The sequence below is a fragment of the Oncorhynchus keta genome, chromosome 28 (genome assembly GCF_023373465.1).
Source record: "Oncorhynchus keta strain PuntledgeMale-10-30-2019 chromosome 28, Oket_V2, whole genome shotgun sequence".
NCBI lineage: Eukaryota > Metazoa > Chordata > Actinopteri > Salmoniformes > Salmonidae > Oncorhynchus > Oncorhynchus keta.
The window spans coordinates 29,440,533-29,462,474 of NC_068448.1; the positions used below are offsets into that span (position 1 = coordinate 29,440,533).

General features: G+C 41.4%; 1 protein-coding gene across 9 annotated transcripts in view; it reads left to right on the plus strand.

The window, feature by feature from the left end:
- Positions 1 to 21,942, plus strand: part of casz1 (castor zinc finger 1) — a 256,887-nt gene that overhangs the window by 148,338 nt on the left and 86,607 nt on the right. Inside the window, exons 1-2 of one of the 9 annotated variants that reach the window (XM_052482716.1) lie at positions 13,996 to 14,397; positions 14,819 to 14,879. The exons of 7 other annotated variants lie outside the window; for them this stretch is intronic. In XM_052482716.1, coding sequence (XP_052338676.1) covers positions 14,831 to 14,879 — 49 coding nt within the window. In that variant the 5' untranslated portion in view covers positions 13,996 to 14,397; positions 14,819 to 14,830. Of the gene's footprint in view, positions 1 to 13,995; positions 14,398 to 14,818; positions 14,880 to 21,942 lie in introns of those variants that run through there. One more of the 9 variants, XM_052482715.1, reaches the window with a different exon arrangement.

The window sequence follows — 21,942 nt, forward strand, 5'->3', positions numbered from 1 at the left end:
CACATGAAATAAGTTTGAGATCCCAAACGTAGTGTACTGAGCAGAATTCAACAACATGCTCAATACAGCCACAGCAACAACAAAAAAAGCAGGAGTTGTAGCAAACACCAGGCAGTAGGTTTGGATTAGCAGGGATAAAAGTCACAGCTTTGTTTGGGCCTTCATTGGTGGAATAAAAACGGTCTTTTCAACAAAAACCCTGTGCATATTTGCAATGCTTGTTGGATTGCAGGGTTGTTGAATTTCCGAACCTGACAAAAGAGGCTGTCTGTATATGGCGCTGTCCTACACTAAAGCCACCTGGCTTTTTTAACAGTCTCTTTTGTGTTTCACTGTAAACACCAGTATAAAGGCATTCAAGTAATTGATTGTTAAGCAACAGATAGAATCTGTGTTATCATGTTTCCCTAGCAACAACATCTATTGTCTGAGTCTGCTTAGATGAATTGAAGCAAAACACTCCTTAATTCATATCAACTCTATTATATATTTTTTTCAGCCAGGGTAAGAAAAAAAATCAATTGAAAGAGGCCTTTATGTACAGACAGATGCTGTTTTTTGATCAATAATTGTTTTAAACGGGGATGGAGTGTTTTGGTTTGATGTTGTCTGGTTAGTTATTCAAACATATCATGTCCTCTGGTGCTCAGGAGTCCTTATGTAAAAAAAGAAGAAAAAGAAAATAACAAATATTTCAAATATAGAAATGTCACCTTTTAGGCCTAGCACATCACCTGTCCCTTATTGATCAAAACAGAATGGTGTGATTGAGTGGGTCAAAAGATAGGTCAAGGTCAGTGAATGACGCAAAGCCCTCACCCTGTCCATCTTTTGTATTCCATCAAGCTTCGCTGATATTCCACTGGGGAAACTGTTTGCCCTAGGCATATGGAAACTAAAGGCCTTAAAAATGAATGCACCCATTAGTTAAATGAAAGCACCCATTGAGTTGCCGAATATTGACATATCCTCGTAATTCTCTGAATGTCATGGACGATGATCAACCATTTGATCAATGTATGCTTCAATGTAAGCAAGTGAAGTCTCAAGGCATACTAGGTAGTCGATACAATGAGGATGAAAACTCTTGACACAAGGTCAAGCTCTGTTTACCTGTCTCAAAGGGGAAGTGGCCAGTGTCCTCACAGATTATTCACAGTCAGATGAACAAACCACACAACACATCCAGGACCATCATCACCATAGACCTAAAGTTGTCGATTTAGTGCATATGTAGGGGCCTTGCAGGACCCAGCTGCATGCAGTTTGTTTGGCTGTGTGATGGGTTGCCAGACATGGCTTAGTAAAATATCTCGTTTTGAAAGTCTACGTAGTGAGTACATTAGAGGATCCTACTTCATTACTAGAGCCTTGGTAGGACGACAGGCACTTTCGACATTAATATCTGTTATCCTCTGATAAATTGCGTCAAACGAAGCTACAGTGAATAGGCTTTCGTGGACGTAGCCATCGTGTCAAACAGGCCTCAGTAGGGGGATTCTGAGTTCTGTGGCTACATACTGTACCCGAGAACTGCTGCTAAAGACATCTCTCTCTCAGGGTCTCAGTTTCATCCCTAGATTTGGGTGCCGGCAGAGCTGGGAGCTGGGATTTTTGACATTTATTTACGCGACTGGCAATCGGTGTCCTGTTTCTTGGCTCCTGTGACTTAGCCAGCTGTCACTTATCAGTGTACACCAAGTTCAAGCTTCCCAACTGGCACCCTATTCCCTACTTAGTGCACTACTTTGGACCAAAAGCCTATAGGACTCCAGTTATCCGGTGATAAACCAATGTAAGGGATGATCCCGCAAGTGCAATATGTATGCTGCATGTCCAGTACATGTTTGGTAAATATAGCTAGCGCTTTGCAAATGGAGCTGGCTTGAAAATTGTCCCTCCCAATCATTTCCCTACCTTGAAACTTGTTGCGTTAAGGCACATGTGTCAAACTCATTCCACGGACGGCCGATGTCTGCAGGTTTTCGCTCCTCCCTTGTACTTGATTGATGAATTTATGTCACTGGTCAGTAAGGAACTTACCTCACCTGGTTTTCTAGGTCTTAACTGAAAGTTAGGACCAAAACTTAGCAGACACTTAGCTCTCTGTGGAATGAGTTTGACACCCCTGTTTTAAGGCCTGAAACTGACACTTTGGTTGTCACTCTCGTCCTCTCTCATTTTCTTCTTTCCCTCTGACATTAGCTCTGTCTCTCTCTCCGTCTCTCTCTGTCTCTCTCGCTCTCTCTCTCTTTCTCTCTCTCTCTCTCTCTCTCTCTCTCTCTCTCTCTCTCTCTCTCTCTCTCTCTCTCTCTCTCCATGTCTCTCAGTGTCTCTCAGTGTCTCTCAGTCTCTCTCTCTCTCTCTCTCTCTCTCTCTCTCTCTCTCTCTCTCTCTCTCTCTCTCTCTCTCTCTCTCTCTCTCTCTCTCTCTCTCTCTCTCCTCTCTCTCTCTCTCTCTCTCTCTCTCTCTCTCTCTCTCTCTCTCTCTCTCTCTCTGTCCTATTCACAGACAGATATAGAAACAATCCTTATTGATCTAATCTGGTTACGGCCTGCTATTTTCAACAGTTCCATCGAAAAACTCCCGTCCTCCCCCTCTCTCTCGGTCTCTCTCCATCTCCCTCCCTCCTTCCCTCCCTCTCTACCCCCCATCTGCCCTGACCTACATGGCAGTCACATGGCCCCGGCTCCCTGGCTCGGCATTTTATGGAAAATCTGCAGGAGAGATAAAGCCACAGGGTTATAAGTGTTATCCCTGCCTGTCCTTTGAGGAGGGCTAAAGACTGAATGAGGTGTTATTCTACCAATGCTGTTGGACACACACAGGCAGTAAAGAGGATATCTCTCTCTCTCCCTCCTTCCCTCTGTCTCTCTCCTCCCCCCTCTCCCTCTCCTCAGTTTGATTGGATTTAGTGGAGTGCCACCGCTGTGACTTTGGGGGATTTATCTCTCCTTGTTGCTGTCGTCTGCAGCCTGGCTCGTGTTATTTACTTAACTTGTCTAGAAATGGACCCCCGATCTGGAGCTTACCCCGAAGCGAGCGAGTGAGTGAGAGAGAGGGCGAGTGAGCAGCTTGCACTAGTTAAGATGTGCCAGGCCCTTGCTGTATGCTTGCTTGCCCCCTCGTTCGTCTAGCTCCCTCGTCGCTGCTGAGGGGTTAGTTTTGCCCTGTGACCGAGTCCCCTTCACACTGTCGCCTGCCTGGACATTTTCTGCTGCCCTTGCTATTCAGCCAATTACACCAAAAGAGCTTTAGCGATTTTTACCCCCCCACCTGGTCGTGGATTTATTTATTTATTTCACAGACGAATGTAAAGCATCTCTGAAGGTTAAAAAAAATGCTGAATTTCATAGTGCTTATAATGTCAACTTTTTTATCGGGATGAGCTAATCAATAGATGTCAAGCCTGCCTTGCGCAAAACAAATGCCCACACAATAGATAAGACCTAATAGGGCTCTTTGCCTTTTACTCTTCCATTTGGACCCATTCTTGATGTCAATATCAATTAGTCGAAAACATAAGGAATTCCATGAAAGTAAATAAGCACGGCGAAACAGCACCGCCTTTAGAGGATAACATATCACTTTCACTCTAATACAAGTAAGAGTGTTCCAAATAAGCAGTGTGCAGAATCCCCGCTTGTGCTGTGGGTCAACGCTATAACATATTTGAGCCTTTATTGAAGCTTTATTAGTCCATTTTGGGTTTTATATTCTCTTTTGTGAAGGCCACAGTTATGTCCCAAAGTGTACCCTATTCTCTATACAGTGCACTACTTAGGGAATAGGGTGCCATTTGGGACGCAGGCAACAAGGAAGTTAAAGAGCTGCAGTTGACCAGATAAGAGACACAGGCTCCAGGATGATACAATCCTTGTCTGTTGATTGAATAAATGGTCAATGACCCTGGTTTATCTTGAGTTAGGAGCACATGTTAACTGCCCCAATCCTGATAGAATGTAATTTTACACCGAGAGTATTCCCAATAATACAACTTAAATAGCAAATCCTACCATGAAAACCATTTAAAAATAGGAATAGAGAAGGTCAGGTCAAAGTGAGTGGAATTAAGTCAAATACGTCTTATTAAACGCAGGTTAAGGTAAAGAACTGTGAGTATCTTACTGTATACTACAGTGTATGTCTATGTTTTATGGAGCTGTGTTAGTCCCCTATACCTCTATGCTGAGAGGTAATAGTCTCTGTCTGTCTGTAAGCCCTGACATTAATCTGGTCTGTCCCTCACTGTCTGCTTCAGTCACGTTACGGTCTGTCCCTCAGTGTCTGCTTCAGTCGCATTACATATTTAATAGTTGGTTTAGAAGGACGCTCGCCTGCGGGTAGGAAGTATATTACCTCTTAAAAAGCTGAGCTGCCATGTTAACAGTGCCATTTTACAGACTCACAGAGGTCTCCTTTTCATTTAGAATACTGGTCTTTCCTGTTCTTGTCATGTGTTTGGTACCTTCTTAGAAACGGGTGGCTTGTTGAAGCGAGGACGGGGAAGCTAGGACTCAGTCATATACAGTGTATAAAGTACATGACCTAGTGTATGTGAAAACTTGAGATAACTATCAATAGAATGTTGAATGTAGTCAAGACCTCCACAGCAGATGAGGAATGTATTCATAGCATTCTGCCATCTTGCATTCTGGTGCTAAAGTGCCCAGAGCAGATATGTTCTGAAATATTCGATTAGCAGCTTTGCTCCATTTGTCATGACGTCTTTGAGAAGAAATGTGTCTAATGATCGGTTTTAGCTCCATAGTGAGCAGTGTATTAGAGGCGACTTGCCCCTGGGTTGATATTCAACCCCGTGGGCCAAAAAAAAAACATAAACTATAGTTGTTTTTACGTCTCTCGTAAAGAAAACCAAGAGTTACCCAAATTATAATTGTGTTTAAAAGGATTGACACACCACAAAAGCACAGTGTGCCAAAACAAGAAAGCAACTGAAGAAAGGGCTTTTCTACCAGTGTCAACTGAACCACGCCTAACAGTGGGAACGGAAAGCAAAAGTGCTTCATGTGACAAAATCAAGACAAAAACACTCCAAGGGGAGGTTAGAATTAGGATCCTAAAAGATTTATGCCACCATTTTATTTATAATTTGTTTTCTTTACCTTATTCGAATTGAAGACTTGAAACTGAATATTTGATGAGCACAGCCCAGAACTAAGGATGTTGTGTTGGAAAGGAGAAAAAACTAAGAGGAGCAACAACAAAGAAGTGTATTTAGAAAAGTTGTTAGGAGAGAAAACACCCGGACCGGCTAGCGCTAGCGCTAGCACAAATGGCTCGTTAATTATGTTTGGGGCGTTAGCTATCCGCAGGTTTGCGTTGAGCCCTGGTGAGGCTAGCCTGCGCCTTCCCGTATGCACTGCTCTCTGTGCTGGGCACAGAACACCATCTGCATTTCGCTGTTAACGCGCCTTCACATCGAGGGAGGATTAGGAGGAAAATCCCCAGGTTTTTTTCAACCGGTTGACAAATATCAGATTTGTCTCAAAAAAAATGAGCTCCATCCATATCTTCCACCATATGACACACATAAAAGATTATCTCTAATACCCGGCCAGCTTGAGTATGGAAAAAGCAGATTAAAGTTTCAGTTTGGTCATATTTACAGATCCACTTCGAGCGTTTGGCTGCCTGCAAGCAACGCCAGACAGACCTCTTCAAAAGGAGAGAACCCCTCTGTACTTCTCTGAAACTAGACGTTTGTTTCTAAACAATTAGAAGTCGTATTTATCCAATACATCACCGCCCAATCCAGTCTGAAGGTTGTCTTTCTCTTTTGGGCCTTTTAAACAAACAAAGTCAGCCGTTAAAGAGCCTTAAAGTGAATAACAGCAGCAGGTGTCTTTTCAGACAGAGCTTTGTAGTGTTTGCAGGGCATGCTGAGCTGTTGTTTTAGCTGCCCATTGGTGAAGGAGAAAGGGGTGGCTTGGAAATGGGCCTAGTGGTGACCTGATACCATAGCTTGTGCTGTCCTTATTATCATCATGAATTTGCTCTGCCGTAATTCCTAGTTTGTCCTATTCTATGCATATTCGACAAAAAGTTTTAATTTACTTAAACACAACCTACTTGCATGTTCTCTTTCATCTCTGGATGTAGACTACTCTCTGCATACTGAACATTTCTATTGGTCACTGAATGCCTTTGAAAGGAAGTTTTCCCGACAAAAATAAGCTACTTGAGCTTCAAGGGGGTCAGCTCTATGGCCAGTGAAAGGTATTCTTGCGTGGCTGCACATGAAGCGTTATTCCCATCGCGATGAATCAGGGGATTTAAACATATGAGGACAGTGTTCCTTAAGCCCTGTCCATTATCAAATCCATAATCGTCATCTGCTACCAGGGAGAGAGAAAGGACGTTACAGGCCTAAGGTCTACCTGTATCACTGATGTGGCTGCAGGCACCCTGCTTCTGCTTTAAGACCACTGGCCCACCCAGATGTTGCCTTATGAGTGCAGGAGCCCCATAAATGAAATTAAGGTGTCAATTAGTAAATGACGGTGTAATAACTCAGAGGGCAGACATTTAGAGACAGAGAGCACCTCGACTAAGTTCATTTCCTTCGGCCCAGGAGCTTCGAGTTTGGCACACGTCACTCTCCACCCCAGACTCGCTGAACAAGGGCCCCAGCGCTCTTCCCCTAATTTTATTTTCCCCTGGATATCTTTTTTTGATCAGCAATTTCCTTCTGTGGGTTTGTTTTTTGAATGCGAGGGATGCACTTTTTCTCTCCCCAATTTGGCTTGGGAGAATTTTATAATTTAGTAATTAAAATCTTTGTTAGGCTTTAGAAATTGCGGCTAATTGAATTTAATGGGAAGATGAATTTCAATTTTATTTGATTAGCGGGACCCCTGGCATAGGTATTTATGGAAAAAACTCTACAAAAATATGCTGTGTGGGCTAAAATGGCATAATAGAATTACGGATAATCGGATTTCTCCGTCATGAATTTCGCTCTAATTTTCCATTAGATAGCTGGTTTACAAATATTTGCTCATCTGCGATGGGAAAGGCTATCTGTCTAAAATGATTATGGACCGAGCCTTCAGAAATATGTCCCTTTTTTTCCTTCCCTTTTTTTCCCCTTCCCTTTTAAAAACCAGATTGCGAGGGATCAAAATTAGGAAGATTGCATTATGGATGTCTGCATCCGGGAGAGAACTGCGGAAGATATGATGATTAAAGGCAGGGGATGAAAGCACTGTTTTGAAAAATGTATTGACAGTAAAACACATTTTATCCACATAATCTCTGCTCTCAGTAATATCATTTAGCACTGTATTATACAAGACAAAATATCTTATGCTGACAAACATACAGTACCTCATATCAGCTTGTGAAAGGGGACATTTTAATATATCCAGACAAGGATTTACCATATCAAATGAATATCAATACTCAATCATAATTATGAAGGCCAAATCCACATAAATTAGTGACACACATCATCAAGATGTTGATCATTAAGACTTTGGTGCATAGCCGTCACCAGTATGCTAGGTATGCCAAAGTTTAATATTCAGCACCTTCTCTGCGCAAAAATAAATATATAACGCTATATAAACAGACGTGAGAGGGAATAATATCCAACATCACAGACTCCCTAGAACAACACAAGGGCAAATGCTTTTGTCAAAGCCCGCTTGAAGCCTGAATTGAGCTTTGGCACATTCAATTTCCTGCCAATTTTACAAACTCGTGACAGTAAGTGTCAGAATAAACAATCCTTGATTATCTGTTAAAAAACACAAACTCTTAACTTTTTTCCCAGAGTAAGACAAACTTTAAGGACACCATCCCTCTGTGACCAACACATTCCGCCCATACCCTTGGTCATGTATCCTCCACTAGCCAACCTCTTTGCACAGTCTACACACACACACACACACACACACACACACACACACACACACACACACACACACACACACACACACACACACACACACACACACACACACACACACACACACACACACACACACACACACACACACACACACACTCTCTCCCCCTCCTCACATTAGCTCACTCACTCTTTGCCCTGAACTGCCAGAGACAGCAAGAGGGGTTCAAAAACACAATCTAACTCTCGGCAAAGGTCAGATTTCTCACTCGGCATGTCCCTGAGCTTTGGGCACAAAAGCCCCTGAATTCACATCTTTCAACTGGGCCCTGGCTTTTGTCCTAGTGGAATGGAGGCCTGCGAGTGGCCCTGCACCAGACCAGCCCCTCCTGGAGTGCGCAGTCAGGGGCGACCAAACGTCTGGCGCAGCGGCCCTTTGACTGATGTTCCCCTGCCATGTCACACCCCCACACACCCCTCCCTACCACCACACCTCATCCTCAACACTCTCCAGCATGCCCCATACAATACTCAGAGACCACATCAAACGAATGGCCCCCTCAGTTCTTATTGAAAAATAATGGTATCGCGCCCAAATATGGCAGCTAGAGTCCCGAGTGCCTGCAATGCCCATCCTTCCTTTTGCAGGGTTTTACATTGTTTTACATTACAGAACTGATCCACTTCACAGTACAAGGTGTTGTTTCAATTGGGACAATTGCGCACAATTGGCACAGCGTCGTCCGGGTTAGGGGAAACCGGGGTAGGCCGTCATTGTAAATACGAATTTGTTCTTAACTGTCTTGCCTAGTTAAATAAAGGTAAAATAAAAAAGTCAAGACAGATTTATGCTCATATATCAATCAGCATTATAACCACCCGTGTTCTGTAAACAGATGATGATGTCAGGATATTTTCGAATTCTGAGGCAATGTGTTTGTTGCACGGGTCTAAGTTCAATGTGGGACTGTCTTCAAATTGCATAAATCATTGGTACTGTAGTTTACTTTACTGTTATTGTTATGAGTGGGGAATTTGGGCCTTAGGCCTGCCTTAACTACAGATTGAACAAGTTGTACATGTACCTATAATTTCCCATAGTGCATTATACGACTTGTTATAAGCATTCATAGCTGCTCAAGGTTATTTATATCCTTTACATAATGGCTATAAATCCATTCAGAATGAAATAGACACACAGGAGATTTATACATGTATAAATGTGTATTATCAAACTTGCCATTCATAACCACTAATCGCTCCTTATTATAGTCCACCCTAAGTACATTTAGAAATGCTTATAACACAGTTATAATGATAATGCACCACACACAGGGTGTTCATAGTAGTGATGAGAAGTTCGGCTCTTTCTACTGACTCTGATCTTTTCAACTTGTTCAGTCAAAATAACTCAACTTCCTACTGATTTCGTTCATTTGAGTCAGTAATGCAAGAGAGCACAATGAACTGAAAACTCAAAATATTCATGATTCTACAAGCCTCTCGTTCATATGCCGTTCACCATAAGGAGCTTATTGAAGCTGTCATTTGTGACTGAGACTTGTTAAAGTGGGCTTTAAACAATCTACATTTGTTGATTGCTAGGCATATGAATACGATTATTTCTTGGTACATTTGAAACAAGGTCTAGTTGTGGCCGCAACCGGACTAGATTGTAAACGACTCTTGGCAGAATGCATTGCCTGACTGCTGTGAGGGTGATAAGCACAATATCGTTCACGAATTACAGCACCCCAAATTATTCCTTTTCAAGTTTGAGTTTATTGAGCAGAGGCTGTGTATGTTTTGCTTTTACAAAAGCTGTGACCATCATAACATTCAGTTATCAATTGATTGTATTCATTCTTGCACCATCCGATCAATTAACAGCACTAAACATGTCTTTTTCTTCTCTATGCTGCCTGCAGCGTGATCTAATTTGCCTGCACGCATACTGTATATGACAAACAGTTGTTGGTTGGAGCACGTCTCTGGACGAGCATGTATTAATCCTGCTGTGTAGAACTCATTGTGGCCAGCTGGTCAAACGAAATACGAGTCACTCAGAAAACGGACTCTCTCTCTCGAGTCAGTAAAAAGAGTGGTTCAAAAAGAACAAATCCTTCACAAACTAAACATCACTAGTTCATAGAAAGTGCCTACACTCTGTAACCAACTGTACTGAACAAAAATATAAATGCAAAACGTAAAATGTTGGTCCCATGTTTCATAAGCTAAAATAAAAGATCCCAAAAATGTCCATACGCAAAATGCTTATTTCCCTCAAATTTTGTGCACATATCCCTGTTAGTGAGCCTTTCTCCTTTGCCAAGATAATCCATCCACCTGACAGGTGTGGCTTATCAAGAAGCTGATTAAACAGCATGATCATTACACAGTTGTACCTTGTTCCGGGGAAATGGTCACTCTAAAATGTGCAGTTTCATCACACAACACGATGCCACAGATGTCTCAAGGTTTGAGGTATCTTGCAATTGGCATGCTGGCTGCAGGAATGTCCACCAGAGTTGTTGCAAGATAATTGAATGTTCATTTCTCAACTACAACAATTTGGCAGTATATCCAACCGGCCTCACAACCACAGACCACGTGTAACCACGCCAGCCCAGAACCTCCACATTTGGTGTCTTAACCTGCGGGATCGTCTGAGACCAGCCATCCGGACAGCTGATGAAACTGTGGGTTTGCACAACCTAATAATTTTTGCCCAAACTGTCAGAAACCATCTCAGGGAAGCTCATCTGCGTGCTCGTCGTCCTCGTTGACCTGACTGCAGTTTGGCGTCGTTACTGACTTCAGTGGGCCAATGCTCACCTTCGATGGCCGCTGGCACGCTGGAGAAGTGTGCTCTTCACGAATGAAACCCAAATTATGGTGGAAAATAAGTATTTGGTCAATAACAAAAGTTTATCTCAATACCCTTTGTTGGCAATTATTTTATTTTATATTTTACCTTTATTTAACTAGGCAAGTGAGTTAAGAACAAATTCTTATTTTCAATGAAGGCCTAGGAACAGTGGGTTAACTGCCAGTTCAGGGGCAGAACGACAGATTTGTACCTTGTCAGCTCAGGGATTTGAACTTGCAACCTTCCAGTTACTAGTCCAACACTCTAACCACTAGGCTACTACCCTGCCGCCCCAATGACAGAGGTCAAACATTTTCTGTAAGTCTTCACAAGGTTTTCACACACTTGCTGGTATTTTGGCCCATTCCTCCATGCAGATCTCCTCTAGAGCAGTGATGTTTTGGGGCTGTTGCTGGGCAACACAGACTTTCAACTCCCTCCAAAGATTTTCTATGGGGTTGAGGTCTGGAGACTGGCTAGGCCACTCCAGGACCTTGAAATGCTTCTTACGAAGCCACTCCTTCGTTGCCCGGGCGGTGTGTTTGGGATCATTGTCATGCTGAAAGACCCAGCCACGTTTCATCTTCAATGCCCTTGCTGATGGAAGGAGGTTTTCACTCAAAATCTCATGATACATGGCCCCATTCATTCTTTCCTTTACACGGATCAGTCGTCCTGGTCCCTTTGCAGAAAAACAGCCCCAAAGCATGATGTTTCCACCCCAATGCTTCACAGTAGGTATGGTGTTCTTTGGATGCAACTCAGCATTCATTGTCCTCCAAACACGACCAGTTGAGTTTTTACCAAAAGGTTCTATTTTGGTTTCATCTGACCATATGACATTCTCCCAATCTTCTTCTGGATCATCCAAATGCTCTCTAGCAAACATCAGACAGGCCTGGACATGTACTTGCTTAAGCAGGGGGACACGTCTGGCACTGCAGGATTTGAGTCCCTGGCGGCGTAGTGTGTTACTGATGGTAGACTTTGTTACTTTGGTCCCAGCTCTCTGCAGGTCATTCACTAGGTCCCCCCCCCGTGTGGTTCTGGGATTTTTGCTCACCGTTCTTGTGATCATTTTGACCCCACGGGGTGAGATCTTGCGTGGCGCCCCAGATCGAGGAAGATTATCAGTGTATGTCTTCCATTTCCTAATAATTGCTCCCACAGTTGATTTCTTCAAACCAAGCTGCTTACCTATTGTAGATTCAGTCTTCCCAGCCTGGTGCAGGTCTACAATTTTGTTTCTGGTGTCCTTTGACAGCTCTTTGGTCTTGGCCATAGTGGAGTTTGGAGTGTGACTGTTTGAGGTTGTGGACAGATGTTTTTTATACTGATAACAAGTTCAAACAGGTGCCATTAATACAGGTAACGAGTGGAGGACAGAGGAGCCTCTTAAAGAAGAAGTTACAGGTCTGTGAGAGCCAGAAATCTGGCTTGTTTTACTTATTTTCCTCTATAATTTGCAAATAAATTCATTACAAATCCTACAACGTGATTTTCTGGATTTATTTTCTCATTTTGTCTGTCATAGTTGAAGTGTACCTATGATGAAAATTACAGGCCTCTCATCTTTTTAAGTGGGAGAACTTGGACAATTGGTGGCTGACTAAATACTTTTTTGCCCCACTGTACATATATATACATATGTACACCAACTCCAGTTAATCCTCAAAACAAATCAATTGGTATACTATACATTCATATGCTATAATCTTTTTCCTGTACCATTAGGCCGTTCTGAGAGAAAATGTCACTGTAGACCCTTAGAAACCTGAAAACATGTTGCTTGTGGTTGCAGTTCAACTTCACCTAAAACAATATTAGTCAAAGAATCTTTATCTAATGTCTACTCTAAAATTGCTGTGGATTTAGTGTTTACCTAAGGTAGTGAATGTATTTTAATGGCAGGATCAGGGTGTAGGCCTTTGATTCCATTCCTTGTAAGGCCATTTTCCCCTTTAAGTGCTGTATTAAGGAGGAGACATTTTTCCATTATTTACTAGGATGACTCATCGTAATTACAGAATCAACCAAAACCTGTTTTATGTACACACTTTGGACTTTGCTGCCAGCAATCAGGAACTGAAGCCTTGACTCATATCATAGAATTATGTTTTTTTTATAACCATACACAAGTATATTTCCCCTTTTTCAAAAACATTGAACGCTAGTGTTATTCTTTCAAACGCTTTCTTTGTTATAAAAATTGTTGTTACTTATTTGTCATTGAAATTGTTTGTGTTAGAAAGCACACTAATGTCTCAATGTTGTCTTGGTTCATTTCTAGTACGTTTGAATGATCTTATACTATGTGTATGACATGTGAATATTTTCTATAATACACTGGTAATATTGAACATTATGTTCAGAATGTCCAGAGGCAAACTTTGCATGCCACTGCGGAAGAAACTGCCAGGCAAATAAGCTAGGGGTTTGTCTTATAAAGTATTGATTGTCACCTGGTAACGGCTGTCGTTTATAATTTCACCTGAAATTACAATGAAAACTGATACCTTATCAGATGTAGGGAAGGAAAGAGGTAGAGAGGGTGAGAAAGGTGAGAGAGAGAGAGGGAGAATGGAAGAGAGAAAGAAAAAATAAAAGAGTGCGAGGAAAGAGAGAGAAAGAGAATGAATTAAAGAAAGACTGCTGAAAAAGAGGCATGTTTGTTTGTTGGGGTATTTGGGAGAAATATTTAATATACCTGTACATTTCTAAACCAACAGTGCTGGATAAAGTTTCATAACATATGTGAATCTGGTCAGTACTCTTGTTTTCTTCCCGTAAGGGACTTCAGTCAATGTGATATATTTCTAACAGTCTTCAAGAAATGTTGTGTTCATAATCTCTCATAATGCACATTTTATTTTTCCACAAATTCCACTTTTTAATTGTTATACCATAAAATATAAAGGTATCATGCAAAACATTGGTTTATTATAGTACTACAACCTGAATAATATCAATAAAATTACCTGATAAAATGTTGAAAAAAATAATAATCTTAGTCTACTTTTGAAAACCATAAAAAGTCAAGTTTCTGAGCAATATCTTAAAAGTGTGAAATATTCTATATGAACCACTATTCCCCCTAAACCTCTTTTTAACGTTGCTGCCTTCCTCATTTGAATAGAGCCAGGCAAGGCTCCACCCCAAGAGAGTTGAAAGGCTAGTAGACCACAAAGATGGAAAGGGCCAGCCCACTGAGGGGAGGAAAAAAACTGCTCCGGTTCCTGCTCTGCCGTAATTTCCTAGCCTATTCAGACAACATCACCAACAGCTTGGTGTGTGTGTGTATGGGAGCGAACCAGAGGGAGAGAGCGAGCGCACGAGAGGGAGCAAGCAAGCAAGCAAGGGGAAGGCTCTATATTCTTTCACCCACCCCCCCATCAAACTACAGAGAGGAGGGGCCAGACCCCAGCTGCCAATCAAATTCACTCGTGGCAGCCGGCATTATCTCAGCAACAAACTATTGACAGATTACATGTCAAGGAGTTTAGTGCATGATTGAAGGAAGCCTTTTTATCTAGTTACTTTTCCGCTCTGCTTCCCCCTTCACCAACCAACCATTCTAATGATTTTCTAACAGAGTTTAGTAATATTATGAAAGTTACATGTCTGAGAGGATTTAACTTCGACTTCCCTGAATATGGTGAGTACTCTTCTTCTTCTTCTCCACTATCTTGGTCAGATGTTTTATTAGTTGACAGTTAAAGGTGTGCCTTTATCAGTGACTAAATATACCGAGAGGGGGGAAGTTGTCCAATATTAAACTACACATGCTGTGTAGATATACACCCGAGTGTACACCCTTATTTATAGATCTTTGACAGTGCCCAATGGTGGTTGCAATATCAAAATGTGATCTCTGAGTTCACGAGCACACATTAGTGTACTCATAACACTGTATAGCACATTCAAGTGGGGGAAAAAAGTTAGCTGAGCCAGTTTCATTTTCTCCTGTAAGAGTCAAAGTGTATATCTGTGCTCTGAAGTGAACCAGCATACACACTGCAAGGCATTTTCACTTCATTTGATCTTTTCTAATGTTTGGTTCCTTTATTTGGTTTTAGGATTTTGAGTAGATGAATACGCTCCATACTGTAGAAATACAGACTGGGTTCACCCTCGTAGGTATGTGAAATGGCATTAGGGTGTATTGAATGGCCTAAGGGCTTGTTGCCAAGGGGACAAAGCAAACAAACTGTTGTGTTCCTTATGTTGTCACACATGTAAAGGGAGCACAGCAACAACTACTATGCCTTTTTTTTGGTTGCTCCATTCATTTTGAATTGAGTTTAGGCATACAGAACTAAAACAGGAGACAACACAGAATATATACACATACACAGTACCATATATACAATGATTTATCAAATGATGTGTATGTCTTAATATTCATATGGTGTGCAATATCTGATCCAGAGTTTTCTAGACCACAGCTTGTGCTGAAACATTTCATGGTGTCATTCTCCCCCATGCTTTTTTTGGACTAACCTGTTAAAAAAATTGCAATTGATTATATTTCTTACTTAGACTTTTCTATTCTAATCTGGGATACTTTTAAAGTCAGTTAACAGATTGAATGAAGCCTCGTCATATTCTTCAATATCCACGAATTTGGCTCGTCGTATAGCGGTGTACTGTATGTTTGTGTGTTTGTTTGTTGCGCATGTGTGTTTTTGTTCTCCTCTCTGTATCTGAGTGTGTGTGTGTGTGTGTGTGTGTGTTTTTCCTATGCGTAATGTCATTATTTTCACCATTGATACATATGACTGTGTTACTTTTCTGTGAGTCATTCTGGACTCACACTGACTGTAATCTAACTTATTTCTGTTTCACGCAATTAATTTAAACAAACACTGAAGACAGCAATAAACATAGTACATTCCTGTTTATAAGTTCCTGAAATCACTATTTTGGTGAAAGATTGTTCATCATTTTGAAAGCAGCCTTTTGTATGGCTAAATATTACAGAACATTGCTGACAAAATTTGGTTGATGAAATTGTTTGACATATTTTTTCGCTTTCATATTCATATAACTTAACTGCATTATGCATTTTTACTACCGTTTATTTAAAGTACTTTTTGATATAGTGTACAATGGGTTTTGCTATAACTAAGCAATGTCCTTTTCCTGTATCATATTTGATACCTTACCTTCGAATAAGAATTCATTTTCTCTCTCTCTCTCTCTCTCTCTCTCTCTCTCTCTCTCTCTCTCTCTCTCTCTCTCTCTCTCTCTCTCTCTCTCTCTACTGCACCTGTCCTTATATGTTGGAGGGCCCTACACAGTTTCATTCAACATTAAAATAACGTGTTTGAGGTAGAAGCAAAGGATGCTAATACTTGATAATACAATTGTTATGAACTGTGGCGTTCAGTGACAATCAACTTGTAGACCATTTTGCCGACAAACTCGCACAAACAGCCCTAAGGGCTTGGCTATTATCTCGATGTTACCTTGGTTGTCCTGAATTATAGTTTTGAAACTACCAGTAAACAAGTATAACCCTCGATCCACCCAGACACACCCTAATTTCAAACTTTTCACTCAGCTCAGAAAAGGTTTTTTTTTTTTAAACTTGTTTATGAGTCATAATAGCGATTGCCTTCTCCCTCAGTGAGTTGTCTGATTAACCCTTGGTGGGTCTTTCTCCACCTTTTACGGCCCTCTACAAAAAAAAGGGTGAAATGATGGGGGAAAACAAGACCCGAGGTCTTGCAGCCTTCCATAACCTTTTATCACAATTTAGCCATAACCCGAATCAATTTGATGTCTTAAGCAATAAAAAATGCTGTTGCTGTCCTGATTCTCTGGCTCCTCGGATGACAGTAAATTTACATTTTTTAATTAAACTAGCTGGAATTTTTATGAGGGGGCTGGGTTATGCTAATGAGAATGTTGTGTACCACAGATTAACAGAGTTTTGAAATAAATTTAGCAGGGCGACGTTTCGAGGGGAGGGGGGGTGGAATGCAAGCCATTGTCTTTAACCCCTTTTATGCCGATTTCTTCTGGGGGACTCTGGTTATTCTGTGGAGCCCTGTCAGGCAAGAGTGCATTTTAGCAATGAGGTGATTAGTATCGCCATGTCAACCGAGGCAAAACAGTAGAATTCCCAATATATTATTTACATCTTGCTGAATACAACACATAAAGGTGTGCTTTTCTTATCACTGACATATATCGGAATATGTCATTGTGATGACTGACTGTTTGTAAATGACAATGAAATTCTGTATTTTCAAGCACAACAAAAGTTCATACTTCAGTCAATTGAAAAAAACAGAGTTATGCAAAACTGTGAACGATTTAAGACGTATATTCACTAGGCTATTTATCTACTTAATTTGTTCACAATTACATTTCAATAATTTCCATATTGTAGTTTTGCCACAGGTAACTTTCATATCAATTAGTTAATGTTAATTTCAAATCAAAACACACATGTACGAACAATTATTGGGGCATTGTAAAAAAAAAAAGTGTCATAGTTAATCGCAATGTATATGTTTGTGTAGTTTTATGGTCCGCTCTGAGTGAGTGTGTGATTGATGTTATGTGAAGCTGTGTGTGTTATACCAGGCTTTAGAACAGCTAGAGAGAGAGAGGGAGAGAGAGAGAGAGAGAGAGAGAGAGAGAGAGAGAGAGAGAGAGAGAGAGAGAGACCTGAGTCCTGCCTGAGCATGTCCCCCGTCATCAGACACAAGCCACCCTACACCATAATTACCTTAGTCCCCCCCCTAATACCCAATTCGCACCAACTCCCCTTTTTTTGTACCAGCAGACAGGGAGGAACATCCGAGATCAAACGCTCAAATGCTTAAATCAAGTCCAGATGCACATGGACGTCCATACATCTCCCGGGCAGCAGTAGGCAGGCAAAGCGTTCAGGGGGGCTACTTGATATGGGCCAGGAGCAGGGGCAAGTGGCATGGCCGCCCCCTTTCTTCACTTCTGTGCACTCATGCAGTGGCCAGCACCTAATTAAAACCTCAAAGCTCCCCGTCACCAATCTGGAGTAATGGCCTTATTAATACTCGGAGAGGAAGTACTCCAGAATAATAAACAGGTTGCACCTTTAGGCCATCGCTATGTCTTTATTATCCTCAAATCCACCAAGGCAATTTAAAACAATAAATAATAATATTACTAAAAACGTATTTGTCCCAGCTAAAGAAAGGTTTAAAAATATGTATTATTATTATTATTTTGTATTATATTCTTTCAGTACAAGTATAATTGCAGATATGTTTATTTTGTGTCTTGAGTGTCTCATACATTTACAAAATATGTCAAATTTGCCTGAAAAAAACATGACATTTGATAAATTGACATCTTTATATTTCTCAGATTTGTGTGTAGGTTGAGTTGTATTATCTTCTTTCTGCTATAACCCCATGAGATAAAATACGAGGAGGATATCATCTCAACTTGTTCATCTGAAGCCCCAATGTGCAATGTCATGTATTCACATGTGCAGAGTCAATAGAGAGACTTCTCTCTATGGCTTTTATGCTGCTCCGTTTCATTCACAATTTTACATATGAAATTCTAATTTCATGCAAAGTATGGGAGAAGAATCATCTGGGCTCGTTGATATGCCATATAAGAGAGAAAAGGAGGAGAAATGTGGAGACAATTAGCAGTGTGAAAGACTATGCTGCATTTGTCTGAAAAGCACAGGCTCCACTGGCCTCGAATGAATTTGCATGCTTCGCTTATCGAAGCACACTTATTAGGCCCGTCTGAAAGAGAGATTAAGCCGGCACAAAACACGTTGACTAATCCTTTTAAATATGGCAGGGGGGTCTCGAAGGTGTGAACCACCCCTTATGCAGGTTAGGGTGGCCAGGATGGGTATGGTATGTGACAGTGTGTGAGTAGCATGGAGGACCTGGGACAGAAACGTTGGGTTAACTGTTTAATGATAGGGACAGTGATTGACATAGTTTATCTATCAGCATTTCATCTCTCTGGAGAGTATCTCAACCTTCTAATCTCTGGGACAAATACAGGGGAAGGGTCAGCGGGGTTGGGTGGTCGTAAAATCACATTTTGTCATGTAACATCAGTTGTAGTTTAGTTGTAGTTTCAGTCGAGTGGGGTTGGGGTTATGAGGTGTTGTTTTGAATTTGTCCTCTCCTTCCGTTTCGATACAACTTTTTGATGGGGAAAAGAGAGAGAGAGAGAGAAAGAAACAAACATGTACGTCTCTTGTCTGTCACCTTCGTGTTTGCACTGCCGAGCTCCAGAGCCAATACCCCTGTCCTCTTTGGTAATTGACTGCAAACAAGGACGCCGGTGGCTTTCAGACAACCGCCCCCAGTCCCCTCCCTTCCTGCACCTCGTGTCCCCAACTCACCGCGTCCCCAACCCACCACCCCTCAACCCCAGGTTCCCCTGATTCGTCGTGTTTTTTTATTTTGACATTCTATTCACTTGGGTCAGTAAAAGGCAGCACCAGCAATAATTACTGTCTGTACATGATAAATCTAAAGCACAGCTGTTCAATTCTGTCATTTGAGAGAGAGAGAGAGAGAGAGAGAGAGAGAGAGAGAGAGAGAGAGAGAGAGAGAGAGAGAGAGAGAGAGAGAGAGAGAGAGAAAAAAAACAGGGGGCTCAAGAGTTTGCAGTTTGCCTGATTTTTTTTTTTTTTTTTTTACTCTGTAACTTGATCGGATTACATGGTTCTAGGGCCCACACCTGTTAAGAGGCTGTTAGCGGAACAGTTGGCAGTCCTGTGCCCAGAACATTTTTTTTTTTTTTTACTGCTTGTTTTTTTCTGAGACCCCTTTTGGGGATTTCTCCCTCTATGTATGACATAAGTTCTATCCTTTGAGGGGGGGGGGGCACTGGCCTCAGTACAGGTTAATGAGGGGAGCGCATGGTGTGTGAGGCTGCGTTAATGGTCGTGTGTGTGCTTGTGAGAGAGAGGCCAGGTCATCTGACATCTTTCCCCCTCCCTCTCCTGAGACATGTTGTCTGCCATCAGTTTTGCTTCACTCCCAGACCTCAGTCAGTCTGGAGCCGGCCACGAACGATGTTCACACACACACAAGTAATGCGGCAGCAAGTGAGAAAATAATTGGATTTGCTTTGTTCTGCTGCAAAGGGATGGGGGACAGGTGTTGTCACTGTGTTAAAATGGTTTTGGTTAAACCAGACAAAAAGAAGAGGTTTGGTTGAGAACATGTGTTCCTCAATACTGGCTAAATGAGGCAATTCATATGACACCAATTAAACATCTGAAATGCACATACACCTAAAAAGAAAACAAGTTCATTTGATAGTTGTTCATGCTTTAAAGCAGTTTGTGGAGTTTCTGCAGCTTATGTGTGAAGTTCAAAATTAGATTACATTTGTAGGTTGTTTTTCTGTCTTACTGCAATGTCTCACAATTACCTTATTTGGCAATCAGCAGTAACACAGCTCTTCAGCTTAGTCGCTGTATGTGGAAAACATACAGCGAATGCTACATATTCCCTAGCTGTGAATAGGACATTATTGGACAACATGATACAACTTGAGAAGACTATGAAATATTTCTCACCGTGCCTCATAAACATCACGTTTTCGCCCCCACATGTTATTGACACACAGCAGTTGCCACAACTGCGCATTGCCTCGATGACTCCCAAAGTCAAAAAATAAAATAAGAAACACAAGCGAAGTTAATAACTATCATATAGTAACTTTTTAATTGTCCTGATACATAATAGTGATACGACAATAAAGAAAAGGAGCAATGCGACATTAAGGCTTTTATCTTTCTCATCTGCTCTGTGCCCAAAGTGTCATGTCTAGAACCGTACCAGCTGATCTTCAGAGTAACATAACCAGTAAGGGCTTATTGTTTTAACAATATTGGAGGCCCCCCTCATGCCCCTCACCCACGTTCCCTCTCTTCTCTCCCTTGATTCATTTCACCGACTGTCCTCGGCTGCTGGAAAATGGCGTTAATTTTTTTATTACCTGTTTGACTCTCCAGCCTTATTACTGGAGCCCCTTAATGTTCTCCGTAACCGTGGAAACCAGATGAATAAATGTCCGCCAAAGAAAATTAGATGATTAAACAGGTCACCCTTGCAAAACAAATTCGCTTGGTCGAGCGCAATTTGTGTACCGAGTGGCTGTCTTAACAGTTTGCTAACAAGGGAATTGTTTGTTGGGCTAACTGAGAGAACCGAGAGGAAGGGGACAATACAGACATCTGGAAAGGGGGGACTTGAAAAGGATTGAAATAAATGCTTGTGATAATCTTTTAGGTTTGGAATAAAGATCTTAAAATAATTTATAAGTGGCTAGAATACACACGTTTCACAAGTGTTTTAGCTTTCTTTTCAGTCCAGACACACGTGTTCTTATTTTCATATTCATGTACCAAATAAATGTTCCTGTTATTGTACAGTAACTCTGCCCCTCGGATCATTTGTACAGAACCTACAAATATGACAGTTAGAATGTAATACTTTTGAACTGTACTACTGAGCACGAGAGCCTCCTCAGTTTGAGGAAATGCTTCTTTCCAGTGTGTATTCATATCAAACCTCACCACAAACATGCAGAAGTAACGTTTAAGTTTAAAGGCACCCATGCGTGTTCATCATCAGATCCTTCAGGCTTGTTGTCCGCAATCAGTGAAGAGCAGTGGCAAATAGAATTTCCCTCATTTACCAAGCAACCAATCATTACTGGTAATTGTCCTTGAGGCCATCTGTATGGGATAGATCGTCCTCTGTCCCTGTTAGAACAGAGTTGTCCCTTGTCCCAAATGGCACCCTATGGTCTTTATAGTGCACTTCTTTTGACCAGGGCCCATAGGGCTCTGATCAAACGTAGTGCACTATTTAAGGGATAGGGTGCCATTTGGGACATAGGGATGGTCATGAGCTTGCATTGACATGTAGCGGCTAGTACCGCTCTAATATGCCAGTCACAGCACCAGCAAGTCAAAAGGAGACTACGTAACCCTTTCATAAGCAATGCAAAACATCCTGTTTAATGCACATCCACGGCAAACTGTAGGTGATGATTTAGGATGTATAAAGCATGTCGTTTTTTTGTTGTAAAAATGTGTTTTTTTTTTTTTTGTATCATCTGTGAATAATGTTTTGAAGGTTTTCTGTAGAGCCACTCGCTAGTGTCACCAAGTATTTTTCCCATGTAACTCCCCCACCCACCAGCTCTA